The sequence below is a fragment of the Kazachstania africana genome, chromosome 1, assembly GCF_000304475.1.
Source record: "Kazachstania africana CBS 2517 chromosome 1, complete genome".
Classification (NCBI taxonomy): Eukaryota; Fungi; Ascomycota; class Saccharomycetes; order Saccharomycetales; family Saccharomycetaceae; genus Kazachstania; species Kazachstania africana.
Window position 1 is genome coordinate 537470 of NC_018940.1, and position 25801 is coordinate 563270.

The 25801-nt window shown below is 35.2% G+C and overlaps 13 protein-coding genes and 1 non-coding gene across 14 annotated transcripts; 8 read left to right on the forward strand and 6 right to left on the reverse strand.

The window, feature by feature from the left end:
• Nucleotides 1-191: 191 nt before the first annotated feature.
• Nucleotides 192-713, forward strand: ATG45 (Atg45p; the record flags this gene model as incomplete). The annotated part of the gene is made up of 1 exon (XM_003954782.1): nucleotides 192-713. The coding sequence occupies one exon, from the start codon at nucleotides 192-194 to the stop codon at nucleotides 711-713; it is 522 nt and encodes a 173-aa protein (XP_003954831.1).
• A 431-nt stretch (nucleotides 714-1144) lies between these two features.
• Nucleotides 1145-1546, forward strand: EMC5 (Emc5p; the record flags this gene model as incomplete). The annotated part of the gene is made up of 1 exon (XM_003954783.1): nucleotides 1145-1546. The coding sequence occupies one exon, from the start codon at nucleotides 1145-1147 to the stop codon at nucleotides 1544-1546; it is 402 nt and encodes a 133-aa protein (XP_003954832.1).
• Nucleotides 1547-2118: 572 nt separating this feature from the next.
• Nucleotides 2119-5949, forward strand: SSM4 (E3 ubiquitin-protein ligase SSM4; the record flags this gene model as incomplete). Its single annotated transcript, XM_003954784.1, has 1 exon — nucleotides 2119-5949. One exon carries the CDS (start codon nucleotides 2119-2121, stop codon nucleotides 5947-5949), a length of 3831 nt encoding a protein of 1276 aa, XP_003954833.1.
• A 138-nt stretch (nucleotides 5950-6087) lies between these two features.
• Nucleotides 6088-9078, reverse strand: ULP2 (SUMO protease ULP2; the record flags this gene model as incomplete). Its single annotated transcript, XM_003954785.1, has 1 exon — nucleotides 6088-9078. The coding sequence occupies one exon, from the start codon at nucleotides 9076-9078 to the stop codon at nucleotides 6088-6090; it is 2991 nt and encodes a 996-aa protein (XP_003954834.1).
• Nucleotides 9079-9815: 737 nt separating this feature from the next.
• TIM44 (protein translocase subunit TIM44) lies at nucleotides 9816-11081 on the forward strand (the record flags this gene model as incomplete). Its single annotated transcript, XM_003954786.1, has 1 exon — nucleotides 9816-11081. One exon carries the CDS (start codon nucleotides 9816-9818, stop codon nucleotides 11079-11081), a length of 1266 nt encoding a protein of 421 aa, XP_003954835.1.
• A 327-nt stretch (nucleotides 11082-11408) lies between these two features.
• RPB3 (DNA-directed RNA polymerase II core subunit RPB3) lies at nucleotides 11409-12347 on the forward strand (the record flags this gene model as incomplete). The annotated part of the gene is made up of 1 exon (XM_003954787.1): nucleotides 11409-12347. One exon carries the CDS (start codon nucleotides 11409-11411, stop codon nucleotides 12345-12347), a length of 939 nt encoding a protein of 312 aa, XP_003954836.1.
• A 196-nt stretch (nucleotides 12348-12543) lies between these two features.
• HIS6 (1-(5-phosphoribosyl)-5- ((5-phosphoribosylamino)methylideneamino)imidazole-4-carboxamide isomerase HIS6) lies at nucleotides 12544-13335 on the reverse strand (the record flags this gene model as incomplete). The annotated part of the gene is made up of 1 exon (XM_003954788.1): nucleotides 12544-13335. The coding sequence occupies one exon, from the start codon at nucleotides 13333-13335 to the stop codon at nucleotides 12544-12546; it is 792 nt and encodes a 263-aa protein (XP_003954837.1).
• Nucleotides 13336-14482: 1147 nt separating this feature from the next.
• Nucleotides 14483-15583, forward strand: RPL2B (60S ribosomal protein uL2; the record flags this gene model as incomplete). Its single annotated transcript, XM_003954789.1, has 2 exons — nucleotides 14483-14486; nucleotides 14823-15583. The coding sequence occupies 2 exons, from the start codon at nucleotides 14483-14485 to the stop codon at nucleotides 15581-15583; spliced, it is 765 nt and encodes a 254-aa protein (XP_003954838.1).
• Nucleotides 15584-15836: 253 nt separating this feature from the next.
• On the reverse strand, nucleotides 15837-18545 carry VID28 (glucose-induced degradation complex subunit VID28; the record flags this gene model as incomplete). The annotated part of the gene is made up of 1 exon (XM_003954790.1): nucleotides 15837-18545. The coding sequence occupies one exon, from the start codon at nucleotides 18543-18545 to the stop codon at nucleotides 15837-15839; it is 2709 nt and encodes a 902-aa protein (XP_003954839.1).
• A 773-nt stretch (nucleotides 18546-19318) lies between these two features.
• Nucleotides 19319-19795, forward strand: SNL1 (Snl1p; the record flags this gene model as incomplete). Its single annotated transcript, XM_003954791.1, has 1 exon — nucleotides 19319-19795. One exon carries the CDS (start codon nucleotides 19319-19321, stop codon nucleotides 19793-19795), a length of 477 nt encoding a protein of 158 aa, XP_003954840.1.
• Nucleotides 19796-19863: 68 nt separating this feature from the next.
• SQT1 (Sqt1p) lies at nucleotides 19864-21150 on the reverse strand (the record flags this gene model as incomplete). Its single annotated transcript, XM_003954792.1, has 1 exon — nucleotides 19864-21150. One exon carries the CDS (start codon nucleotides 21148-21150, stop codon nucleotides 19864-19866), a length of 1287 nt encoding a protein of 428 aa, XP_003954841.1.
• Nucleotides 21151-21635: 485 nt separating this feature from the next.
• KAFR0Atrna1P lies at nucleotides 21636-21745 on the forward strand. Its single transcript has 2 exons — nucleotides 21636-21672; nucleotides 21709-21745. It is a non-coding gene; the product is annotated as a tRNA-Pro (tRNA).
• A 300-nt stretch (nucleotides 21746-22045) lies between these two features.
• DSN1 (MIND complex subunit DSN1) lies at nucleotides 22046-23740 on the reverse strand (the record flags this gene model as incomplete). The annotated part of the gene is made up of 1 exon (XM_003954793.1): nucleotides 22046-23740. One exon carries the CDS (start codon nucleotides 23738-23740, stop codon nucleotides 22046-22048), a length of 1695 nt encoding a protein of 564 aa, XP_003954842.1.
• Nucleotides 23741-24115: 375 nt separating this feature from the next.
• On the reverse strand, nucleotides 24116-24583 carry DUT1 (bifunctional dITP/dUTP diphosphatase; the record flags this gene model as incomplete). Its single annotated transcript, XM_003954794.1, has 1 exon — nucleotides 24116-24583. The coding sequence occupies one exon, from the start codon at nucleotides 24581-24583 to the stop codon at nucleotides 24116-24118; it is 468 nt and encodes a 155-aa protein (XP_003954843.1).
• Nucleotides 24584-25801: the final 1218 nt, after the last annotated feature.

The window sequence follows — 25801 nt, forward strand, 5'->3', positions numbered from 1 at the left end:
CTTCTCTCATACACGTATTATGTATATTTTCTTATTGAATAAATTTATGATATCTGTCACTTTGGCAAGAAAATAAAGTAGCGTATCGTATTATGCCAAAAAAAAAAAGATACATAGATAAATAAATAAATAATTGAAGGATGGGTCAAGATACGTCGTTGTAAAGAAATAGATATCTCAATACTTGTGATATGGCGGGAGTAATCAAGTTGACGATACCAGTTGTTGAAATTTCGAAAGAATTGGGCCATGATATAACTTCTATCAGAATCACGGGAGATTTTGATAATTGGGAACATACTGACTCAAGATATATCAACTTGATTGATCCTGCATATGATACCGTTGATTTTGAAATTGAATCACCCGTAGATTGCCAACAAAATTTGAACTTTAAATTTATTATTGACGATAAAGAATGGATAACAACCGGATTATTTAATAAGATGCGTGATGTCAGTGGCAATTTGAACAATTCTATTAAAGCAATTGACTATTTGGAAACTACAACGGATTTTATTAATATATCTTCGATGAGTGAACTGAGTAGCACTGAAGAAATAAATTTTAATAAAGAGGACGAAGATACTATTTTACAAAATGACGAATTTTCAAGTACACAGTCTTCAAGTAACTACTACAATAGGAAGGATAAGTTACGAGGAATTGTCAGTTTTGCAAGAAATATGGTGTCATATTGGCACAAGAAGTAATCTAGATGTACAATAAATTATAGAGTTTGATATTGTGATTCTTATCCGTGGCTATTGATCGCTCTTTTTTTAGTCTTATATATATTCTTTTAAATACACAGCTAATACTAATATTCATCATTCATTAAAAAAAGTAGTAGAGATCAAGCTCGATCTATAAAATTAATAATCACAGTGACTTGGTGAGAAGTCAACTTTTTCCAATTTCCATGAATTATATAAATATGTGGTTAGTGTAATTCCATAAGCTTATATTATTTATTAGTACTTAAAGCCAGATTATCTGCCGGTTATCTTAGGAGTAGCACTGTATTATTTATCTGTCACTGTAGGCATTTCATCTTTTATTGAAGCGAATATAAAATTAAGAAATCTCGAAAATTAAATATCAAAGTAAAGCAAAATTCAAAAGGCACAGCAGAAACCACTAAATGAGTCTATTATCCACGGTTACATTCTATGTCTCACTCCTTCTAATTGGACATGCTGGATTTTCCAGTTTTGAATTCCATCAATTGGCAAAGAAAATAAATATATCAGATCCTCAACTTCCAAGAGACATCAAATATGAATCTTATTTAGGTCTAATTCTATTCATAATATCGGCATTTCTGGCATTCACAAAACTTACTTACTTACCATTGAGATACGACAATCAATCTACGAAACAAGTATTGTCTCAAGGCCAATACCTAAAGGAAACCCCATTCAATAAGGCAACTAACGTAGATAATATGATTGGTAACGACGCTAATGGCGAAGTTAATTTTATGACAAGCTTTATAGATATATCTGCAAAGAGGGCACAGTTCAAAAAGTCATTGTCCAATTAATATAATATGTATATATGTATACAAAACGTTAAGAATCCTCATTGACCCTCTTCAAACTTAGATGGATTATCTTCACCCGATCGAGTAACATCCTGCTTCGAAGCAGTCATTGCTTCAAATTTTCTCTTTTCCAATGGAAGCATGCTCCTTTCTGGATCTTCTAGAAGATAGTTCTTGTTGATCTCTTGCTCCTGGGGTGACAGATTGAAGAAATAGTTATATTCCTTCTGGTCCCTCATTGATGCTTCCAACTTGGTCTTCTCCTGCGTCAACTCGCTATTAAATCTGGCCAGCTCATCCTTATCCAGTGTCAACCTCGTTGCTGGTCTTCTCAACATCCCGCTGCTCGTTTCTTGAGGGCCTACTGATCACCATTGACTGTCTCTTAATGTTGATAAATGCGCTGGTTATAAAGGCCACTACGTCGTTTATAATGATATTTTGTATGTGATTTTTTCTTTCAGATCAATGAGAATTAATAATTTGATGGGATAAGAAATTTAACATTGTTCATTACTGTTATATTTGTCATTATTTTGTTAAATTTATCGCAAGGGACCTGTCTTTTCAGTATGGAATCTAGTACAGATAGTGGATTGAGGTCAAAGGATGGGCCTTCTTTGGTCTCTAATAACGATATTCCTGCAGGTGCCACATGTCGTATCTGTAGAGGCGAAGCAACGGCTGATAACCCACTATTTCATCCCTGTAAATGTAAAGGCTCTATTAAGTATTTACACGAGCCATGTCTATTGGAATGGATAAATTCCAGAAATATAGATATCAATAAACCAGGAACTTCGGTAAATTGTGATATCTGTCACCACCCTTTCCAATTTAGAACTACATATGTTGAAAATATGCCTGATAAAATACCTGTTCCTATACTACTGAAGAATATTTTTGTCTCTTTACTGGATCGTCTTCGTAAAATTTCAATTGGTACAAGCGCAATATTTGTTTTAGTGGTCGGTCTACCTTTAACATGGAACTTTTTTGGTAAATTATTCACTTTCATATTAGATGGTGAATTACCTTACCATGGTAATTTCCTAAAGAGTGTAATTTTTGGTTATAATGATGGACCCGTAGTAGAAAGTGTAACTATTGACATGATTTTTTTGAAATTGTTAAGTAACATTCAATTTTCCACTTTACAGATCATCTTAATTGTTATCTTACATTTGGCATTATATTTTCAATATGACATGATAGTTAGAGAAGACGTTTTTAATAAGATGGTTTTCCATAAGATTGGCCCTAATATTTCTATTGACGATTTCAAAAATAGATTGAAAGATCGTTTCCCAATGATGGATGATGAAATGTTAGATCACGTGGCTAGAGCAATGAGAGAACGTGAAAGAAGGGAAAATCAAGAAAATGATGAACAACGTCATGTGGCTCCGACTGTACCCCCTGCTCCTTTTGCTGTTCCTCAAGAAGAAAATCAAGAAGAAGAAGAAGAAGAAGTAGAACCAATCTTCGAAAATCATGATCATGATGATACATACAATGAAGAGGATGATTTAGACTTTGTACCGAATGAAAATGAAACGGAATCTGATATGGATCAATTAGATTCTGATAATGATACTGATGGTGAAAATTTCCAATTTAATGAAAATAATCCATTTGATGAATTAATGAACCGTCGTGCTCAAAGAAATTTTGACAATTTAATAGACCAACAGAGAGCAATGAATATAAATAGACCAAATGCACCAATCTTCATACCACCCCAAGCACAACAACAACAACAACAACAACAACAACAACAACAACAACAACAACAACGAGATGAGGAAGAACAAGAACAATTACAAGCACAACAGGCAGGTCCATTGATGATCAATTTCAACTTAAAATTGGCCAATATTTGGCTATATTTCAGTGTTGCAATTGTCATTTTCTCCTTCTATATCTTAGTATCATACTTCATGCCAACTTTCATCGGTTACGGTTTATTGCGTGTCTACCTCGCCGTTTTCTTAATATTTTATCGTGGATTAGTTCATTTCTACTATTTTTCCAAATTTTCTCAACTTTATCACATTCTGTTAAAGAAAATTCCATACTTTGTTAATACACATAATTTGATCGGTGAAAAAGTCATCAAATCCCTACTCTTCTACTACAAGGGCTATATGGAAAATTCTTTAAGATCATCAATGATGATTAGAGCTTTACCATCACTGACTACATACTTAACTGCCATCTTCATAGTTTGCGCATCTTCCGAATTGGTTTGTAGAGGCTATGGTCGTGAAAATGGTATGCCAAACCGTACAAGAAGGTTCATCTTTCAAATGCTATTTGCTCTGAAATGTACTTTCAAAGTTTTTACTTTGTTTTTCATTGAATTGGCTGGTTTCCCTGTTTTAGCTGGTGTAATGCTTGATATATCTCTTTTTGCACCGATTTTAAACAATCCTACCGACTATTCATTGTGGGTCCCAAGGCTTGTTCCATTTTGGCAAAAAGCTTCATTGATCATTTATTGGTTGATTGGTACATTATACATGTACTGGTTTGCTAAATACATTGGCATGATTAGAGAATACATCATTAGACCAGGTGTGCTCTTTTTTATTAGATCTCCTGATGATCCAAACATAAAAATTTTGCATGATAGTTTAATTCATCCAATGAAAATTCAGTTATCAAGACTTTGCTTATCCATGTTCATTTATGCGGTTTTCATCGTCCTTGGTTTCGGAATACATACAAGGTTATTTTTCCCAATATTATTGAATTCAAAAATTTTATCGACACCACCTCCATTTAATGTCATCAAGCAAGCCAATATCTTTTCTGCATTATTTATATTCTACATTTCAAAAAGAATTATCGAGGAAAACCCTAATGTGAAACTTGCATTAAGAGAATATTGGATCAAAATTTTTGAAGTGGCCTCAAGAAGATTGCGTTTATCCTCCTTTATCTTAGGTCAAGAGCACCCATCAGAGACGGGTCATATACTCTATCGTAATTCTTTTTACAGGTTTTTGACTCCAGAAAAAGCAAAATGGTCTAATCCAGATCTATTCACTACGGGGAAAACTGAAGAGCAAGCAAAGATATTATTCAAAGAAAATCTTTCCATTCATGCATATTTTATCCCAGACGGTATACTAATGCGTGTTCCATCTTCCGATATTGTATCTAGAAATTATGTCCAGACTATGTTTGTTCCAGTGACAAAAGATGATCAATTATTGAAGCCACTTGATTTAGAACGTATAAAAGAAAGGAACAGACGTAATGCTGGTGAATTTGGTTATTTAGATACACAGAACACTGATTTTGATGAATATTCTATTTGTTATGTTCCACCAAACTTCAAATTCAGATATATTAGTCTCATATCTCTAATGTGGTTCTTTGCTTCTGTTATTATATTATGTGTTGCAATAGTCTCCCAGTATCTATTCAGTACGTTAATAACTGTTACTTTGTTACCTGTATTATGGTCCATGGGGGCGGAATCAGAATTATCATATCTAAAGAGCTTAATTTCAACAAGTTATAAACAGCTCAATATTCATTTCGTTTGTTTTGGAGCTGTATTATTATCATTTGCTTTAGACTATTACAAAGCACATGAACTGTCTAAGCTTTTATTCAAGGAGCATGTCGTAATTGAAGAAAATCAAGCTCGAATTCAAGATGGAGATGAGGCCGATGCTGAACACAATGATGCGCCAGCCAACGCTGCTGCTCCTGTTCTAGAGCGTCCTGGTCTCTTAGAGTTAATCTTTGAAAATTGGTTAACGAAATATGTAGTTCAAATTGCCCTAATGTGTATTTCTTCGGTACTGAAATGGTCAGTTTGGCTCATGCTGGGATGGTTCGGATTTCATCAAGCATGTTACTATATTTCTATGAATATCTCGAATTCAGGTTTTAAGCAACTTCCAAATGTCACATTCTTCATTATATCGTGTTGTTCCATTATTGATATGGTCAATACAGTATTGAAGTTTTTCAAAGTGGTGACTGAAGCTGGAAATGCGTCTTGTTTTGAAATGATAAAGGCACAATGGAGAGTTAATATTAAGCCCACCTTAAAGTCTCTGATTGCACTTTTGTCTGTTATTCTACCTATTTCTGCATTCTTTTCCTATCTAGAATATAGGGAAAACATCGATAGATATATTTCATTCACAGATGCTGTATTTGAAATGACTTATAACAGAATGGCAGCACAAACTCAATCATCCTTCTCAAAAATCCAACACTGTTATCATATTGTATTCATGGTTCTTTTCTTTATCCATTCAATTCAAAGAGCAACTAAGAATTTACAAAAATGGTTGGGTACATCAGTCCAAGATGTTAAAGACAGAGTATATGCCAGCGGAAGATCGTTGGAAAATTATTCTAATGACGGTGACGCATAATTGCATATAGTTGTATAATATATATTTATAATTAATAGATATTAAAAAAAACTTTATAATAGGGGAAAAAATAAGTAAAATAATGCTTTGATGTTGAAGATAGTATATAGGTTTTTATGCTAAAAATGGGTAAAAGAGCTATTGATTTTCTTCTTCTGAATATATGGTTTGAACTTCATTTTCTGGTGAGTCGGTCTTAAGTAGCAGATTTATTCCATTTTCTGCTGGTAATGAGTCTTTTCCAAAGTTAGTATCGGATATGACAGAAGGAGTTGAACTTTCCAGTTCTTCCTCAACTTTTTTTCGAATGCTACTCAAATTATCTGAAGAATCATTTACACGGTTTCCCCCAATTAAATTAACATCATCATCTAGTTCTGGATCAGATACGACAACATTTTGAGTGACATCGACAGAAGAATTGTTAACGGTTGAAAAGGGCGAGGAAGGTGGAGAATCATCCAGGTCATGAATATCTGCTTTACTAGATTCTGTTGCTGAAAATGATAGTTTTCTATCATCAATTTGACTCAAAGGAGACGAGACTACATCTAAGTACATTTTTCCATCAAATTCGTCAGCTCTCTTTTTTAGATCCGACTCTCCAAAATACTTTGATTTTGTTGGGCCAGCGGAGTCATTGACAGATTTTCTTGGCGAACTCTCAAGGTATTTCCTATTGTGTAGCACCGTTGCCAAGGGTATAGAATTGCTTGACGAAGATGATGACGACCTATCTACTGGTACGTACCCAGAAACACCCTCAACATGGGATGCATTTCTTAATTTGGACTGCTCCTCAATAAGTGCTTCTTCTTGCTGTTCGGTAGATGGCTCGCTACGACTGTCTTTATTAGAAGCAGTAAGAGAGTCAAAAATTAACAAATTATTTTTTGTTATCTCACCTTCGGGAGTTGGCGGATCAGAACTTAACGGTTGTCGTACCGTTGAATTGTCTGCTAAACTTTTAGCCTTCTCTGATTTAGTTATGCCATCTTCCTCTTCAGCTTCTCCTTCATCAGAATTACTTTCAACGGGAGGATGTTTAATGATATCTTCAATTATTTCTATATCTTCATCTTCATAGTCTTGGATACCTTCATCGCTGCTATTTGGAGACTCTCCATTTTCTTTCATTTGGTCTATTTGATCTTTTTGTAAGCGCCAAAGAATAGCTCTTAATTGTTTCCTTGCCTTATCTCTTAGTTTTTTATCGAAGTACTCATTTATCATTGTTGAAAAATGCCTGTTCTTGAGTCTTGCAGTTTTCCATATTTCAATAGTTTCTGCTGGATGTTCAAAAAATCTCTTGATGGTCATTATTACATGAACACCACAGTCGCTCATGTTAGGTTGCTGAGGAACTAAACACGTTTTCATTTTTATGAAAGAACGATCAATATTGATGGAATATTTATCCTTTGCATAAGAGATAAGAAAGTCTTTGATTGGATCAATTTCCCTGGAGTGAGTCCCGCGAAGTGAGTCAAATGTTAGCACCTGTACAATTGGACTACTTATCGAAATATCATCTGAATTCTCTTGAGAACTCACGATTGTGTTTGAGTTGTCCTTAAAAAAATTGAATAGCTCATTAAGATTTGTTATGATGCAACCGAACCAATGATAGTTGATATTGATAGGTAATATTATAAATTTCTTTAGAAACAGATTTGAATTTGTCACCCAGCTTCTGACGTTATTATAGTAATCTGCAGAATCACTAATAAGTTTCGTATAGAAAAAAGACGACATGATGTGTACCTCTTCTCTTCGAACAATTTCATTTTTAATTGAAACCTCAACAAAATATTTGATGAAAAAATCAATTATACTGTCATTTATCCAATCATTATTATAAAGGCATTTGAAGTCTTGGTTAGAAACGGTATAATTTGTGCCATCCACGAATTTATAACGCAATCTTGGTTTGAAAACTCTAACAACTTCGTGTTCTTGTTGAGGATCCAATTCCAAGGAATTTGACGATTGTTGTAACGGCTTAGAGCTTCTAGTTGATCTTCTCAAACTAGAAGACTCAAAGTCTCTTAGCGAAGTTGGTGTGGAAGCATGACTAGGTTTGTTATAGAAGTTGCTCGTTGATATCGGTTTATTAGTAGCATTATCGTTATCGTTATCATTAGTTGTTGTTATTGGAATATGAATTTTATTTGCAGTTCTTGCTATAGTACTGCTTCCTCTAGGAAATCCTAATGAATTTAAATTTTTATTCAAAAAGTTATTTCTAGAAAATGTCCCATGTTTATTATCGAATGCCTCTTTTATTGAAATATTTGCATTCTTCTCTTTTTCATCTTCGATTTCTCTTTGATTCCATTTTTCTATCCTAGTTAACACGTCTTTGAACGTCTCTACTTTTGAAATTTTACAATTGAGTGAGATGAGTTTGTATATTTTGTAAAGTTTGGAATTTACTGAATGGTCATTATCTGGGTCTTCTTTTGACTTCTGCCATATTAAATTTCTAGTGTTTATCCTATTACCATTGAGCATCAATGATTTAACTTTGGGTAGTATCAATGCTATTCCATCAAATTTTTCATCGAAATAAATACTTGGGCAGGTGGTCAAATTGGTTATAGAATTTAGAATATTTGAGCTACGTTTTTCAAAAGTTAATTTTGGGTCATCTCCATCATTAATAAAATTTAGGTTGACATTGTGTAGAACCTCATGTTTCTTGCCTCTATAATCTATGCAACCAAATGTACCGGATATGGTAAATTTTGTTATTATTGTCAAATCATTTCGTTTTGGAGGGGGTGATGAGTATAATAATCCCATATTACGCTGGTTATTCCTGACGCGCTTTCTTTTCAAAGGGGAGTATTCAGATGGAGTAAAAGACTCTAGGTCTGTAACTTTATTTTCGTCTACTTTTCTCATGGATGCAGCCGGTACTGGTTCATTGAAGTCAGGTAATAACGTTCTTGTAGAACCATGATTGATTTCATTCACAATCTTCGGATCACGTCTATTCGATCTGTATCTGACAGGAGAATGATGATATATTTTCTGCTTAGGCTTATCCTGTGATATCGACGTAGGAGATGAAAGGTTATCCATAGGGATCAGACCATTTGAATTTGCTCTACGAGGTCTCTTCATGGTTTTTCTCTGGGGCTAGAGTGAATTATTATTTCTATAGAAATTGCGGGTGGGAAAATATTCTTGCAACGAACAGATCCCAACCACAGGACTAATTACTCCTTAATGTGGTATTTGATGGTTTCACTAGTTGGACCCAATATTTGGTTTATATTCATCATAAATCTGCCAAATTTTTCCTTTTTGGCGAAACATATTAGGGTCCAAATTCGATATTATTTAGGGCATAACTTTCAGTCACTATATACGGTAAACTGGATTTTAATGAACTCCATCAATCATTGGCTGAAAATGGCTATAATGTGGTCGATCTAGAGGTCTGCCTTATGTTACATTGTGTGGTGTATAGTCATCTGTGGACTATTTTTCTGAAATATGTCTTTTTTCACTGTGTTGGTTTTCTTTGCCCAGCGGTTTCACAGCGACAGATCTAACTTGCCATAATTTTATGAGCGAGAAATGGTTATACATAAATATGTATATGTGAGTTGATGAAGACTATATTTATATAGATATTTTACATACATTAAAGAGGTTGTGGAAAGTTATACAGTTAATACGAGCCTTCCGTCACCGGTCGGACACTTTCACGCATAAAACTGTCCGGCCTTCGGTATCTGGCACCGGAAAAGCTGAAAGAAAATTGTGTGTTGACCAGTTTTATAGTCATTGATTCATTGCAACTATATGAATTGTCAAAGCAGTTTTGTATAGAACAAGGCTAGAAAGGATATCAAATGCTGGTAAGATCAAGAGTGGGGGTCTCAGGAAAGCCCTACTATTTGAAATCAGCCATTCAGCTGGTGTCATTGCATACATCTAGAAATCTAGGTCAGCAACAGAGGACGCCATTACAAATCTTTAGAGAAACATTTAAAAAAGAATGGGAGAAGTCTGCTGAGTTACAAGGTTCTATAAAAGAACTACAAGATGCATCTGGTAAGATAAGTGAATCTGAAGCTTATAAGAAAGCTCGTGATGCCTATTTAAAGGCACATAGAGGTTCTTCCACAATATTGGACAAGACATTGAAGAAAACTGGTGACACTCTGGAGGATATTGCTACAAAGGCTTGGGAATCCGAGATAAGCAAAAATACAAGACAAATGGCATCTGAGACTGCCAAAAAGCTTGATGAAAGTTTTGAGCCGGTTAGAAATACCAAAATCTATAAGGACGTTAGTGAGGTACTCAATGATGACGGCGACAGTTATAGATATGGTGGTTTCATTCAGAAAGATGAGAGAAGATTGAAGAGAGAAAATGCATTGAAGTCTGGTAAGAGGGTAAGAGCCGTCAAGAGTAATGACGAAGCAGGTACTGCGTTGGTAGCTACTAATGTTCAATCACATGAATCTATTGGACAGAAGTATGAGAATTTTAAAGAAAGAACAATGGTAGGTAAAATTTTACATAATTTCAAGGTGAACTATTGGGATGAAAGTGAAAATCCTCTTATTGTATTATTGAGAAAAATTACTCTAAAGATTACGGGTTTCTTTGGTGAAACTGAAAGTTCAAGAGTTTACAGTCAATTCAAGCTGATAGATCAAACTTTCAATGCGGAATCGTTTACTAGACACTTGAGAGAATACATCGTTCCTGAAATTTTAGAAGCTTACATCAAGGGAGATGAGAAGGTTCTCAAGAACTGGTTTAGTGAAGCTCCTTTCAACGTTTACTCTGCTCAACAGAAGGTCTTCAGGCAACAAAACCTCTTCCCTGACGGCAATATTCTTGACATAAGAAATGTAGAAATTGTTTCTGCAAAATTGTTACAACCACAGGATATTCCTGTCCTAGTCGTCAGTTGTAGAGCTCAAGAAATCAACATTTATAGAAAAATAAAAACTGGGGAAGTTGCAGCAGGCAACGCCTCTGACATATTAATGAGCACCTACGCAATGGTTTTTACAAGAGATCCCGAAGAGATTGATAACGATGAAACTGAAGGTTGGAGGATCTTGGAATTCGTTCGTGGTAACTCCAGACAATTCACCTAGTAACTTTAGCATTTTTTTTTCACAACTGGTTTATCTTCATCGCTTTTTCTTCTTCCTGTAAGTAAACTGTAAAAGTTATATAATAGATGTACCAATTTTTTGTAAATATTTGTTTAATGGAGCCACTGGTATTCATAGCTTAAAATGAGCTCTTCAATATTGGAATCGATGATTTTATAGTGGTATGTATATATATTCGTTCAAGATGATTATGTTCCTGACGGGAAAAAACTCAGAAAAAGATGCATCTCTGGTTTACTTTTAACACAATATTTCAATATTGTTAGTAAGAGAGTTGTGGGTAGTTGAAGACAGAAAGACAGCATTATGAGTGAAGAAGGACCTCAAGTAAAGATAAGAGAAGCCACAAAGGATAATGTTGACTTTATTCTTTCTAATGTAGACCTGGCGATGGCAAATTCATTACGTAGAGTGATGATAGCCGAAATTCCAACATTGGCTATTGATTCTGTTGAAGTGGAAACTAACACTACTGTATTAGCAGATGAATTTATTGCCCATAGATTGGGTTTAATTCCCTTACAAAGTACAGATATTGAACAATTAGAATACTCTCGTGACTGTTTCTGTGAAGATCATTGTGATAAATGTTCAGTTGTTTTAACTTTACAAGCTGTTGGAGAAAGTGAAAGTACGACTAATGTTTATGCAAAAGATTTAACAATTGTATCGAATTTATTGGGACGTAATATTGGACATCCTATTATACAGGATAAAGAAGGAAATGGTGTCCTAATCTGTAAATTAAGAAAAGGTCAAGAATTAAAACTTACTTGTATCGCAAAGAAAGGTATATCAAAGGAACATGCTAAATGGTGTCCTGCTGCCGCTATAGAATTTGAATATGATCCATGGAATAAATTAAAGCATACAAACTACTGGTATGAACAAGATCCTGAAAAAGAATGGCCCAACTCAAAAAATTGCGAATATGAGGATCCTCCAAATGAAAACGATCCTTTCGATTACAAAGCTAAGGCAGATACTTTTTACATGAATGTGGAAACCGTAGGCTCCATATCTGTTGACCAGGTTGTGGTTAGAGGGGTTGACACCTTACAAAAAAAAGTAGCATCTATATTGTTGGCATTAAACCAAATGGACCAAGAAAAAGTTAACTATGCTTCGGGAGCAACTGCTGATATGAATCAAGGTGATATAGCAATGGGTGGCGCTGAACAAGACGCTTTCTATAGCAACATGCCTAATAGTAATGCAAATGGCATTTATGATAATGCATGGTGATTCAAAGATATACTGATACGATAAGAGTTGTGGATGTAGTTAAAGGTCGGGCCACTCCTAGAAGGAGTGTATATATGTATTATTTACTTTTTCTCAAAACATTATTCAAATAGTTGAGCCCATTATGAATGTTTAACTGACAGCAAATATAATTCTTGGTGTGAGCGTTCACTTCTGATAATATTTGCCTCAAAGATTAATGAGTAGCATTCCATTTACAACAATCTTGAAATTTAACTAACTTTCCTCCAAATATATCTAATGCGCTACCATATGTTAAGTCAACTTTCCCATGGCTCAGCTTATCAACAAGTTGAAGATCATCTATACTTTTGGCACCACCTGCATAGACGATTTTTATCTTTGAGTCCAACTGTGAGGTCCATTGGTATAGTTGGGAGACCAATTGTTCATCTATTCCATTGCATAATCCTTCGACATCTGCAGCATGGATTAAGAATTCGTTTGTATATTTGCTGAGTTCTTCAAAAGTTTTTGAATTTAATTCCAAGTTAGTTAACGTCTGCCATTTATTCATCGCAACAATCCAAGAGCTGGATTTGGTTTTTCTGCAACTTAGATCGACGACAAGATGTTCTTTGCCACATAAATTTGCCAGTTTTTGTAATCTTTCTATCAAAAAATGACCATCCTTGTCAAATAACCAACTAGTAACAATTACTTTATCAGCGTATTTGAGCCATTTTTCACAATTGGTGTCATTGATACCACCTCCCACTTGTAAAAAGCGTGGTGCAGCTTTTAGGGCCTCCATTGCTGCTTCATCATTATTAGGACCTAATTTGATAACGTGTGTTCCTGTAACACCATTTTGCTTATAAAGTTGGGCATAATATGATGATGGTTTCTCAGATACAAAATTGGTCTTTAAAGATGATCTCTCTTCTTCAAGTTCCTTCAACGTCCCTCCTACGATTTGTTTTACCTGGTTGTTGTGTATATCAATACAGCCTACAAACCTTGTCATTATGTCGGTTATCAAAATCGTGGAAAATATATCTAGCTTAGGCACAGTTTCATGACACAAATTATACTGTTATAGCAATAGACTGGACGCTAACGAATACAATTCAATGTTTAATGTGAGTCACGTAGTAAAGTGAGAAATTGAAAGGTTAACCTCGTCGCTTTGACGGAGTCAATTTTAACTAATATTGAAAAAGTATGTAATATGTATGCATGAAGCGTAATAAGAACACAATAGCACAGCAGTTTTCGTTACAGTTAATTGCTAGCAAGTATTCAGAATGTCTTATTTATGTTTTCTACAATTTCTCGACTGTTTTGAAAAATAAATGTCTGTTTAAGGGAATATTACCTGGTGTGTCAAGCATACGGTGCCAGTCCAACATTGAGGTGGCTGATGATGAAAGAGTGAAAATATTTTTGGTTATGTAATGTCAAAGGAGCTTGCCTTTACTCTAATAGCTATAAACTACTGCTCAATGGTGGGCAAAGAACAGCTATCAACCGGATAGTTCTTCCTACAAAGAAATGAGTATCGACGATTATATAGCTCTGATAAAACATTGACATTCCAATCTTGTGGCTTGAATTAGTGCTACATATAAAGGAGGTGCTTTGGCAATGGCCTTATAAAAATACCTTCTTCTTAGATGGAACTACGATGACATTTGCTCATCGCTCGGCATCATCAAAGAGGTTTTCAATATTTTACATTTGGATATTTGATGTTTGTTTGACTGTTTTTACGAAACATCCATACATTTCTAAACATTTGTACATTTTGTTTTAAATTTTGAAACTTTTTGAATATCTGCCGAAAAAATTCAATTTTTCTAATGAGACTTGATCCGATGCGATCTTGTAGGCGGACTGGCTGTCTCCCGCTGTTGTTTTCATTCGGTTGGGGGAAAGTGCTAGACGGAGATGTTTAGGCAGGGCGAGTTGTGCTCTGCAGAGAGATATTCACTGTTAGGAGACCTGTCGGTCTAACATACCTGCAAGCTACGCGGAAATTCCTCTCATCGCAGTACTGGAAACTCGCTTTACCGAACTAACCAAATGGTGAAATATTTCACAATATTAAACTACGGTTAGTACAGCTTTCTTGAAGTTTTAATAGTACCAAGAAACCAGATAGTCAAAATACAATGGGTATGTTTTGCTATATGACAGTTGTGGCCCCTTAAATTTAGAAATGAAAGGAAATACTGGATAACTCGCATTTGCCAATGGATATTGAAATTAAGATTTGATGATCTTAAATATATTGAAGGACAAATATTTTACGACGCAATGAGTTTTTGAGTTAGTAGTTTTATGGATACGCTATAAGCAATGATGGTGGGACTATTTATCCATGTTTTGCGTAATTTTGAAAAGCAGTCTATTCAGAATCCTATTTTTCTCTAGATTTTTTACATATGAGGTCTAAAATTCTCGAAGTATAAGAGTGTCATGAATACTAACAGTTTATTAATATTATTATAGGTAGAGTTATTCGTAACCAAAGAAAGGGTGCTGGTTCTATCTTCACCTCCCACACCAGATTAAGACAAGGTGCTGCCAAGCTAAGAACTTTAGATTATGCTGAACGTCACGGTTACATTCGTGGTGTTGTTAAGCAAATCGTTCACGATGCCGGTAGAGGTGCTCCATTAGCTAAGGTTGTCTTCCGTGACCCATACAAGTACAAGTTACGTGAAGAAATCTTCATTGCTAACGAAGGTGTCCACACTGGTCAATTCATTTACGCCGGTAAGAAGGCTTCTTTAAACGTCGGTAACGTTTTACCATTAGGTTCTGTCCCAGAAGGTACCATCGTTTCCAACGTTGAAGAAAGACCAGGTGACAGAGGTGCTATTGCTAGAGCTTCTGGTAACTACGTTATCGTCATTGGTCACAACCCAGATGAAAACAAGACTAGAATCAGATTACCATCTGGTGCCAAGAAGATTGTTTCTTCTGACGCTAGAGGTGTCATCGGTGTTATTGCTGGTGGTGGTAGAGTTGACAAACCATTATTAAAGGCTGGTCGTGCTTTCCACAAGTACAGATTAAAGAGAAACTCTTGGCCAAAGACCCGTGGTGTTGCCATGAACCCAGTTGACCATCCTCATGGTGGTGGTAACCATCAACATATTGGTAAGGCTTCTACCATCTCTAGAGGTGCTGTTGCTGGTCAAAAGGCTGGTTTAATTGCTGCCAGAAGAACCGGTTTATTACGTGGTTCTCAAAAGACCCAAGATTAAGTCGTTTAATATTGGTTTCCTTTTTCTGTCATATTTTATTGTATTTAGATGGTTTTTAATATATAAAATTATAATTAATCCTTAACGGTCCTCACTTCTTAAAAAATTATATCAAAAATTTAAAGCTCCATCTCGATGCTTCTCAACTATATATGAATATTGATGTTTATCTCAATATACATATACGATTTATACAAATTGTTCCAAAAACAACAAAAAAAAAAAGATAGTCATTGAAAATGTGCTTCTATGTTTATTTATCCATCTCTTTTCTCAATAAATCCATGTGATAAAGTAGGGTTCTTGCCTTCTCTCGCACATTTAGCGCTTCATCAAAAATATTGACCTTAACTAGATCATACATTCCAATGTCAATTAATTTTTTACATCTTTCAATAGTTGCAGGGTTGGAGTGGACAGTATCTTCATCATTGAATTCATTTTGATGTATAAACTCCTCATCCTCGTCACTCGATGAATTGCCTTGACCGCCAGTCGCAGAGCTTTCGCCAGTTGGATAATCATCCTTGTCTGCAGAATAACTCAAATTAGGCTCCTTGGACGACTCTCTATTTATTGAAATACTGCGTACGCTACCGCTGACAGAATCATCGCCATTAAATTCATCGGAAGCGTACTGTAAGTATTGCGAAATATTGGAATTCCATAATAGATTATTCAATACCCAGAGGCATGCCAATTTTAAATTACTGTCATTTCCGTATTGCGCATTTTTCGGATCAGATTCTGATAATATTTCATATATTATCTCCAATATTTCGTCTTGTTCAATAACTAACCTTTTTTTATTTTCATTTACGGCAGCTAAGTTAACAATTATATATAATATGGCCTCTAAAGTTTTCCTTTGACTAGGGTCAGCTGTGTTTAATAACTTCATTTTTTTGGCCAGGAATTCAAAAAGATATGTGGAGCCAATTGGAGAAGATATATCATTATTAGGGTCCTCAACATATTCTATGTGTTTGAATTTTTCTAATAAAATATTAACAATTTTACGTGAATTGCAAGTCAAATTTCTAATTAGTTGAAAACATTGTTCTTGAACGGGCCATGAGGGGTCATTAATGAAATCTAAGATAATATCTATTGGAATTTTTGACAGCATTTCTAGCTTTTCCGAATTTTGACAGTTATACATCAAGTGTCTAAGCACCCATAATGCATTAGTTTTAACTTTATCTACATTAATTCCCCTGAAAGCGTCTCGTCTTTTAACCGATTGTTTATTCCAGGGTATGTTGGGATTGAATAATGGATCAGTTAATATCTCCTCTACCCTGTCAATTATACCGAGTTCGATGGTCAAGGACTGCAAACTTGAAAATTCCACGACAAAATTACATATGATGCCTAGTGTTGTACTCAATACCTCCATTTCATTCGTTGAGAACTGTTTTCCCGCAAAGTAACACTTATGGGTTATTTGATAGGTAGTATTTACCAAATTCAATGACAGTTCCGTTAACTTATTTCTGGTTAAGGAAGTTCTTAATGCAGTGATACTTCTTGAAAAGGACTTTAACAAAGATAACCATGCAATTATCAATTCGGCATCATACATTTGTGGCAAATCCTCACCGATTTCCATTAGCAATTTACGTTTTGAAATGAAATCATTTAATAAATTAACGTGGTTATCCATAGCAAATTCTAGATGACGGATGACATCAGAGTTGTCCAACAATTGAATTCTATAATTTTCATCAAATGAAGCAATAGCGGCAAAAAGTTTTATAAATTTAGTCATGGTGACGACAATATCTTTTGTATAAGTTTTTAAAACCAAACATTGGAAAAAAATCAAAACTAGTCCTCCTGTAAAATTAGTATCCTTTATGAATTCTAATACAGGATTTCCCATCGGATTTATTGTATTGTAAAAATTCAAGAGGTCTATAAGAACTTCGAACGGATCATACCACCAAGGTAAATTTGTAAAATTGAATGAATCGATGACCTGAGGCAGTAATTGACTAAGCAATTGCTTATCTTTATAGGAGTTTCTTCTCTTGTCTAAAATTGAAAATTTTAGGAAACTAATCGCTGAACATTTCAAATTGATATCAGAACTTCTCAAAAGACTCAAAATGAATATTTCAAAATAGGGATTACCCCATAAAATCGATTTTTTCAAGCGCTTGTGGTTGTGAATGTTGTCTCGAGAATATAGGGCAAGAGCATTCGACAACATACGCTGATCTAGTATGTCGTCCAATGATATGGCATTTGGTATTGATGATATGGCTTCTAGCCCTTTATTGGCAATTGGACTATAATCAAGGGCGAGTTCTTCAGTTTCACTGTTTTCTGTCCTCATTTTATTTTTAATACGAACTATATATTTGAAATTAATCTTGCGGCTATATTTATCCGCTAGATAAATTAATATTAGCTCTAAAGATGAGATAACGTTCTTCTTCAAAAAAGTAGGATCGCTATCAGAAGATAGTAAAAAAAACTTGGTTAACTCAATTAATGTCAACACATCATTGCTATCCATTTTATTTTTATCGCTATAGAAAAAAGCCTTTGAAAGCCTAACTAAGTGTCTTCTCATCTGAATTGAATGGGGATATTTCGAAATTGAACAATTGTCAGTGCACAGATTTAACAGCTTAACTAGCTTATAGTTTGTCATTGGACTATTGATTTTCATTGAATTTTGTAAATCAATAGTGCGATACAATTTTTCGATAGTATTTAAGTAGACCGTACCTAACTCGTCTTTAGCAGTATCATTTATATTTAAAAGCGATAACAATGCATCCAGTTTTTGATTTTGTATCGGTACAGTATTGTTCACTGAAGAGATATCAAAAAGAAATTGTAACGTACTAGAGTCAGGGTTTGCCAATATCTGGATTTTAGCGGCTTGGTCTCCCACAAATTCGAAATCAAACTCATCTTTATTAATCTCTTTCACGATAGATACAACCATTTTGTAGGAGAGCTTGAACGTATCATATGTATGCACCACCAAAATCTGCTAGCTTGTGGAAACTTTCTATTTACTTTCTTGTTGAGCTTTGCCCTTTAGGAGAACTTATTTCAGTCTGTCTCATTTCCCCTGATATACCCAATTAATTGTTTTATAGTGATACTTCCGTTACCCGGTAAAAAAACTCCGAAGCTTTTATGTGGACGTTTCTGCTCCCCAGAAAACGCAATTGGCGCCAGTTATATATATATGTATAATGGATAAAACCTAATTAATAGTGAGCACATAATCTCACTTCTTTTCCTGGTCGCTAATGCCTTATTGTGGTAGGACGTAAGCTGCTTAGAAACAACAAGTCTGAATTAGTCCAAGTTACGAACAGTGAATTGATTGGCCACTTTACTTTCCACGAAAATGGTTCGTAACCTTCCCACTTCTTTAAAGTGCGACTCAATTGTATGGTATGAACATAATTTTTTGCAGCCGACTGAATAATGGATGGTGCACAAACTTGTTTTGACACGTTCGCTATGCTGAATAGAAGTCTCAAAAGATCAGTGGGAGAAAACTACTAACTAAATTGAGAGTATATAAGATGTCAGTCGAGAGTACTAATCATCGGTTTGAGCAAGCCCATCTTTTCTGTTGAATTAATGACGCATTATAGCAAACGGCTGTCATTTTTGACAAGCAACAGTCAAAGACCGAACTAAAAAAAGCAGATGCCAAAAAATTTTCAAATTGAAGATATCATGCAAAATATTTGGAGCTAAATGGATAAATTGAAAGTGTTGATTGGAGAAGCTACTAGTTTAGCGTACTCAGATGAATATAGACTACAAGCTTTGATATGTACTGGTGTGTGTGTTACTCTAATAAGTGCTTGTTTGTGGAAAACGTTCTACAATCCAAAACTACAAAGTGAAAAGGATGTATCGACGATAGATAGCAAAGATGAGAAACCAGTGCCAATGACATTAGAAAAACAGCTGGAAAATACCTTACTGAGGTTTGAAAATGAGTTCAAACCCCGTATTGAAAATCTGCTTGATTCTTTTGATCCGACTGATGAGAAACAAATTTATGAACGTAATTACTGTAATGAAATGCTTTTAAAGCTCCTAATTTCCTTGGATGGAATTGACCTAGTTGGCATCGAAAATCCAAGACGTCAAGTGTTAAGAAGTGAAAGAAAGGACATTATCAGGCTCATCCAATCCAACTTGAAGAAATTAGACTCATTGAAGTAGTAGTGAGAATGAAAAATAAATTACAACTCTAATATACACATTTATATATGTTCATTTCTGTTTACATGCTAATTAGGAACTTCAAAAACAAGTGATACACCTTCGTCACCTGCCGTAATTACTTTTCTTGGCTGATCTGGATTAGTAGGTTGTACTAAAACAAAGTCTAACACACCCATATTGTGACCAGTACATATGAACTTTTCTTTACCTGTTTTTGAATCGAACTGATACACTTTACCATTTATACATGATGCAAATAAGTCATCCCTATCAAAAATTAATTTAGTGATTGAATCTTCTAGAACAAATCTATGTCTAACCCTCCATACAGACGTATCATACAGCAGGATTTCACCACAAACTAGGCCAACCGCCATAAGTGGAAAATTTGGGGACCAACAAATTGATTCAATTGATGCATCCAATTCATCTTGATCTTCCTTTAATTCAATAACGGTTTGTAAATGTAAAATTGCACCTTGGCTGTTTGCGTTCACTATAGCTAAGACACCATTGTTTGCTCCCACAGCAACAACACCTGAATTACCGTTTGTTAGTCTTTGTGGAGCAACAGAAATTGAAACCCATGGTGCTTCTAAACCTTTAATTTCAGATTTTGTTATTTTGAATATTGGTTGTGCTGTGTAACAATTCCAACCCACTATCGTGCTGTCTAGGGAACATGTTACTAATTCTAAGGTATTTTCACCCTTGTCGATGTTAATAAATTCACCAGTAGTACAGTCAGATTGATGGATAAACCCACTCATTATTTGTTCTAAAGAACCATCCTTGTCATTGATCTGATAACACCAAACGGAACCATCTGTGGCACCAAATGCAAAAATGTTATCAATAGTTGGATGACACTTTAACCACACAACTTCTTCTACTTCAGTTAACTCTGAGGCTGGTTTCCATTGAGAACCGCCCTTGACACCTAAGTGAACCGAAATTTTACCATTCATATCAGCAGTCACTAAGAATTTACCATTATTGGTAAAAGATGCTACAATAACAGATTCAGTGTGTCCGTTAATGGTACCTGCAAATTTTGGAGGATGAGAATGTGATGTCCACAGATGTGCCACGTTATCACCACCACCGGTTACAACTAATGGTAGAGTAGGATGATGTGCGACGGTAAACACAGAATCAGTGTGCTTGTCAAAGTATGTACTTGAGTTATTGGACATGTCAATTTCGATAGTTTCATTTTCCACATCCATATCGTCATCATCTTCTGGTGGGGCGTCAGTGTCATTCATAGGAACAATTTCTTGATCGACCTCATCGTTTTGAATAAACTCTTCCTCTGGTTGGGTATTTGGGAGGGTATTTTCTTCTGACATATGTGTTAATACTATTGCTTTTATTGGAACTTCTGAGCACAGGTAAAACAATAACTATGATATCTGAAACAGCTCAATATATTGTGATTTTCCTTATATTTCGTCTGTTATATAGGAACCTCATCGAAGGAAATTTAAAATTTTTTTAGTGAAAATTATGTAACAATGACCGGGTAATGAGATATCCTCGCTTACTAACAAGTACAAACTGGTTACCATAAAAGTGAAGAGAACCAAGAAGACACTTTTAAATTAACAATCTCTTAACTAAGATTGGTTCACAGCTTCCCAGGTCAATGTCCACAAGCCAGGACGTTTTTATACCTGGCAGCCTCATAAAAAGGCGAATTTCCTCATACACCAACGATAAGTTGTCACTGAAAAATGTTTTCTATTCGAAATTTCGCTGGAAGTGATGGGAGATTAATATTTCTCTATATATCCGTGATAAGCAGTAGTGCAGAAATTAACAAATACCTTGATTAGGGCGTGTGGTCTAGTGGTATGATTCTCGCTTTGGGCGATTCTTAAGAAAAACTTAGGAAATAAATCACAAACATGCGAGAGGCCCTGGGTTCAATTCCCAGCTCGCCCCAATTTATTTATTTTTTAAGAGGGTAATTTTATCAACATCTGCTATCATCTTCTACTGTTTCCTGATAAGTTACTATTTTCTTCTATTTTAATTATTGGATCAAGAATTGAGTTTAGGATATCTTTTTCATGAAAAATTTGTAACTTCCTGGGGGTATTATCATAAAACTAAGTAGTTTTGCCAGATCCATGGGGTTGGTGATCTGACTCAACCTTTTGAGAAGTTTTATGTAAAATAATGTTACAATTATATGAATAAATAATTTAAATTTCGCAGTACATATTGCAGGACATCTGTTTTTTAACTGTGAGGTGTGGACAACGAGTCACTCAGACCACGCAATAAACGTTTTGGATTGGTATGTTTATTCGTTATGTTTTCATTTTCAATGACCGCCTGTGAAACTGCATTTAATTTCTTCCCAGTTAATTCGCATAAAGTGTTTGAATGTGAATTTAATAAGTGCGCGTGAATGTGCATTCGGTTTATACGTTTAACAATATCTTCTTCCAATTCACTTATTTTTCCTTTTTGCGTTTCATTATGATTTTGTCCCACTCTGGAAAGGAGTTTTAATTCCGCCTTTCGAATCTCATCAATGCCTTGCCATTCTTGCGTAGGATCTTGTTGGTCTAAAGCTTTTGCCCATTGAGCGAAGCCTTCCTTTAATCTTTGCACTTTTTCTGTCAGAATAGTCAAGTTGTTTTCATTTTCAACATTCTTTGGGTTTGGTAAAAGATATTTATCCTCAAAACTATCACCACCTTGACCCGTTATTAATCTTTTCCTCTTACTCTTTTTCTTTCTTTCTTTTTGGCCTTCTCCTTCATCAAATAAACTTCTTAATACTGTGTCTTCTCGGATTTCATCTCGATCATCTGAGACTTCTTCTTCACTACTATTAGATATGGTGTCATCACCCTCATATTCCCAGTCAATGTCAATGTTGCCTCGTCTTAGGTCCGTGATGAATTCTTTAATAATACCCATTGCAATTTTTTTTGAGTCCACAAAGGAGTTTCTCTCATCATTGATCCTCAGTTTATAGTCCAGCATCTTATTTTTAGTATTGTCACCTTCATTCAATGTTTCATAGCTCCTGATTGCACACCAATTGAAAAGCTGTCTGACTTGTAATCCCTCTCCAAAAGAGGTATTTCCAATATGTCTGTAAAATTGATCATCTGGAACATCACGATGTGGGGATATTATCATTTGATCTCTATTTGACATTATCGACAGTCTGCGCCCTCTTTGATCAGCTAAGGATTTTCGACCTTTTCTAGTCTTTTGAACATATTGTAAGTTATTTGGATGTAACGTTGGCGCTGGTAAGAGCTCTGAGTTGCTTTGTTGGGACGCCGAATATAATGGTTGAATTGATGTGCTTGGTATCATGGGGACTGATTGACTATAATATTGAGAGGGCACTGAGGATCCTGGCGGCGCTAGTTGCATGAACGGTTGAGGTACCATCTGGGGATGGTATCCAGGAGAGCCGGGATATGGTACAACACCATAGTAAAACGGTGGCCAAGCGTTCATAGTTGGTTGCTGGGACCTTAAGACTGAATTATCAGGATTTGCTTGGGAGGAAGGGATACTACCTGGATCTGTTTTGGAAGTTTCAAATCTGTGCTTCTGTGTTGATTGCTGAGGGATGGTTAAATTGGGAGCGGACGAGTCAAAGTTTTCTATCCATTTAGCTTTTTTAACATCTTGAAGGTTGTCTAACCTTTCTCCTAACGTTGGAGCTCCCTCGATATGCTTATTCTTATGCCTCTTAAATTTAAAATCATTATCAGTCCCCGCGCTTGAACTTGTTCTTGGGATAACAGGTGACGTTTCTTTTAACAGGGATATATCAGTATCGTTAGCTTCGGTAGAAAGAGAGGCCTTTTGTTGATTGGTTTCAGAAATTGGTAATGTTTCCATCTTGAGCGGATACAACCTCTTCCTGGGGAGCGTTGTGGTTCTAACGCTATCTAAGCTCATTGACCATATAAATTATACCACTATCAATTCAAATAAAACAATCCAAATCAGTCGAAGTTCACTTTAGAAGCGTTCACCTTTCACCTATTTTCGATACTTAAATTATTTTTTTTTGGTTTTGATTATTTACTAGATTTCTTAGGACTTACTTTATCGCGTTGACCTGCATTACCCGAATAACAATCAGACAGATCTCTCAGACTCGAAGTTCGAAGATAATATTTGTATTTAGCCTTGAAGTTCAATAATAAAACTTATAATGATATATATCAAATTAAATATACATGAAGCTATGCATGTGGACCCCGAAATAGATGAAAGAGAAATGAAAAGACATAAAGTTATTTAACATTATGAGATCAAATTTGTAAATTATCATTTACCCGTACTACCAAAACCACCTGCACCCCTTGTGCTTTCTTCTAATGAATCGACCACAACAATTTCTGCGTCATCGACGATCTTTTCTAGAATTAATTGGGCAACACGGTCACCCTTAACAATTTCAAAATCCTTTTCGGAATGGTTGAAAAGAACAACTTTAACTTCACCAGTATAGTCTCTGTCAACAACACCAGCGCCAGTTTGAATACCGTGTTTGACAGCTATACCTGATCTTGGAGCAATTCTACCATATGTGCCAACCGGAACTGTGAATGAAATATCTGTACTAACCATACCTTGACCACGAGCTGGTATAACAATGGCCTTAGAGGCATAGATATCATAACCAGCTGCTGTTGCAGAGCCCTTGGTAGGAACTGTAGCATCTGGAGAACGTAGTTGAATTTTTAAAGATTCTGGCAACTTTTGGTGTTTGGTTGGGTGTTCAGTTGTGGTCATTTTTCAATATAATAGGTTTATTTCACTTTCTTACTCTATTATTTATCAGTATGGAGGATAAAAGCTTGTATACTCAGAGAAAGAGCGTTAATAGAAACTTTTTCAAAGGTTTCATATTTATATCATAAGCACAAGTTTACGCGTAATTTGTCCATTGACGCGTCTTAAGATGATGGCAACGCGCAGAAATTTCGCATGTCATCGATGACATAACTTTACAGCCTTGTTGGAAGGACATGGACACGTAAAACATTTCAGAAGATTAGCAAAATTTTAGTCGCAATTGGTCCAAAGATGTTAAACCAGGTCTGAGGCGATTGGCGATTTCACAAGTATATATATAGTTTTACTTGTAGAAGGAGTGTTGTTAATATATAGCATTAGAATTGAAGAAGAATGAATATGATGTTCCTTAGTTTTTCTATATCTGAATATTACAAAAGTTGCAATAGAGTATATCTTCATATTCAAGCATATCTGATTGCTATTTATACTTATTTTTCACCAGCAGTGACTTAAGGAACTATTTAGCTGCTATGTCACTTTAAAGTTCTTCAGACACACACGCTCATGTGTGTTGCTTACATTGTACACTTTAGATTATAGGAAGTGAGCTTCGTGATATCCTGTTTCATGTGGCCTTCATATATTGAAAGTTATTCAATTTTCAACGTGAAACCCGTAATGTTATAAGACAGTTGAAGAAGCCCCGCTTTGAAACTTTATTATAATACACGAGAGAAAAATTGCCCTTCTATCTTGCAAAGCTGTTACAAAATCAACTCAAAAGTCCTTTTTCAATTACTCGTTATTTCATATGGCAGGAACGGTTTTTAATGGCTCGAGTCATGTCTGAGATAAAGTAGACACATGTCTTGTACTCGACGTCAAACAAAATTCTCAAAATGTACCTAAATGATTCTTGCATTAATATCTTCCGCAAGCAAAAAACTGCAACTCTTCATCTCATGTCTATGAGGATCTCATTTTGACACTCATAGATCATTGTATCTGAGACTCCACTGGGCTTACCATGACCATGGGAACAGATTAAGTACTGCAAACTAAAATTTGTTCTTTGGAAAGGAGTTATATATTTTAAGAAAATTTAATGGAATAAAATTTATAAGGCTCATAGGGTTCGTTAAAACCTAATCATTAATTAATATGTAGCTTTATTTGGTTTTATATTTTTTGATCAATTTTTTTGGTACTTGG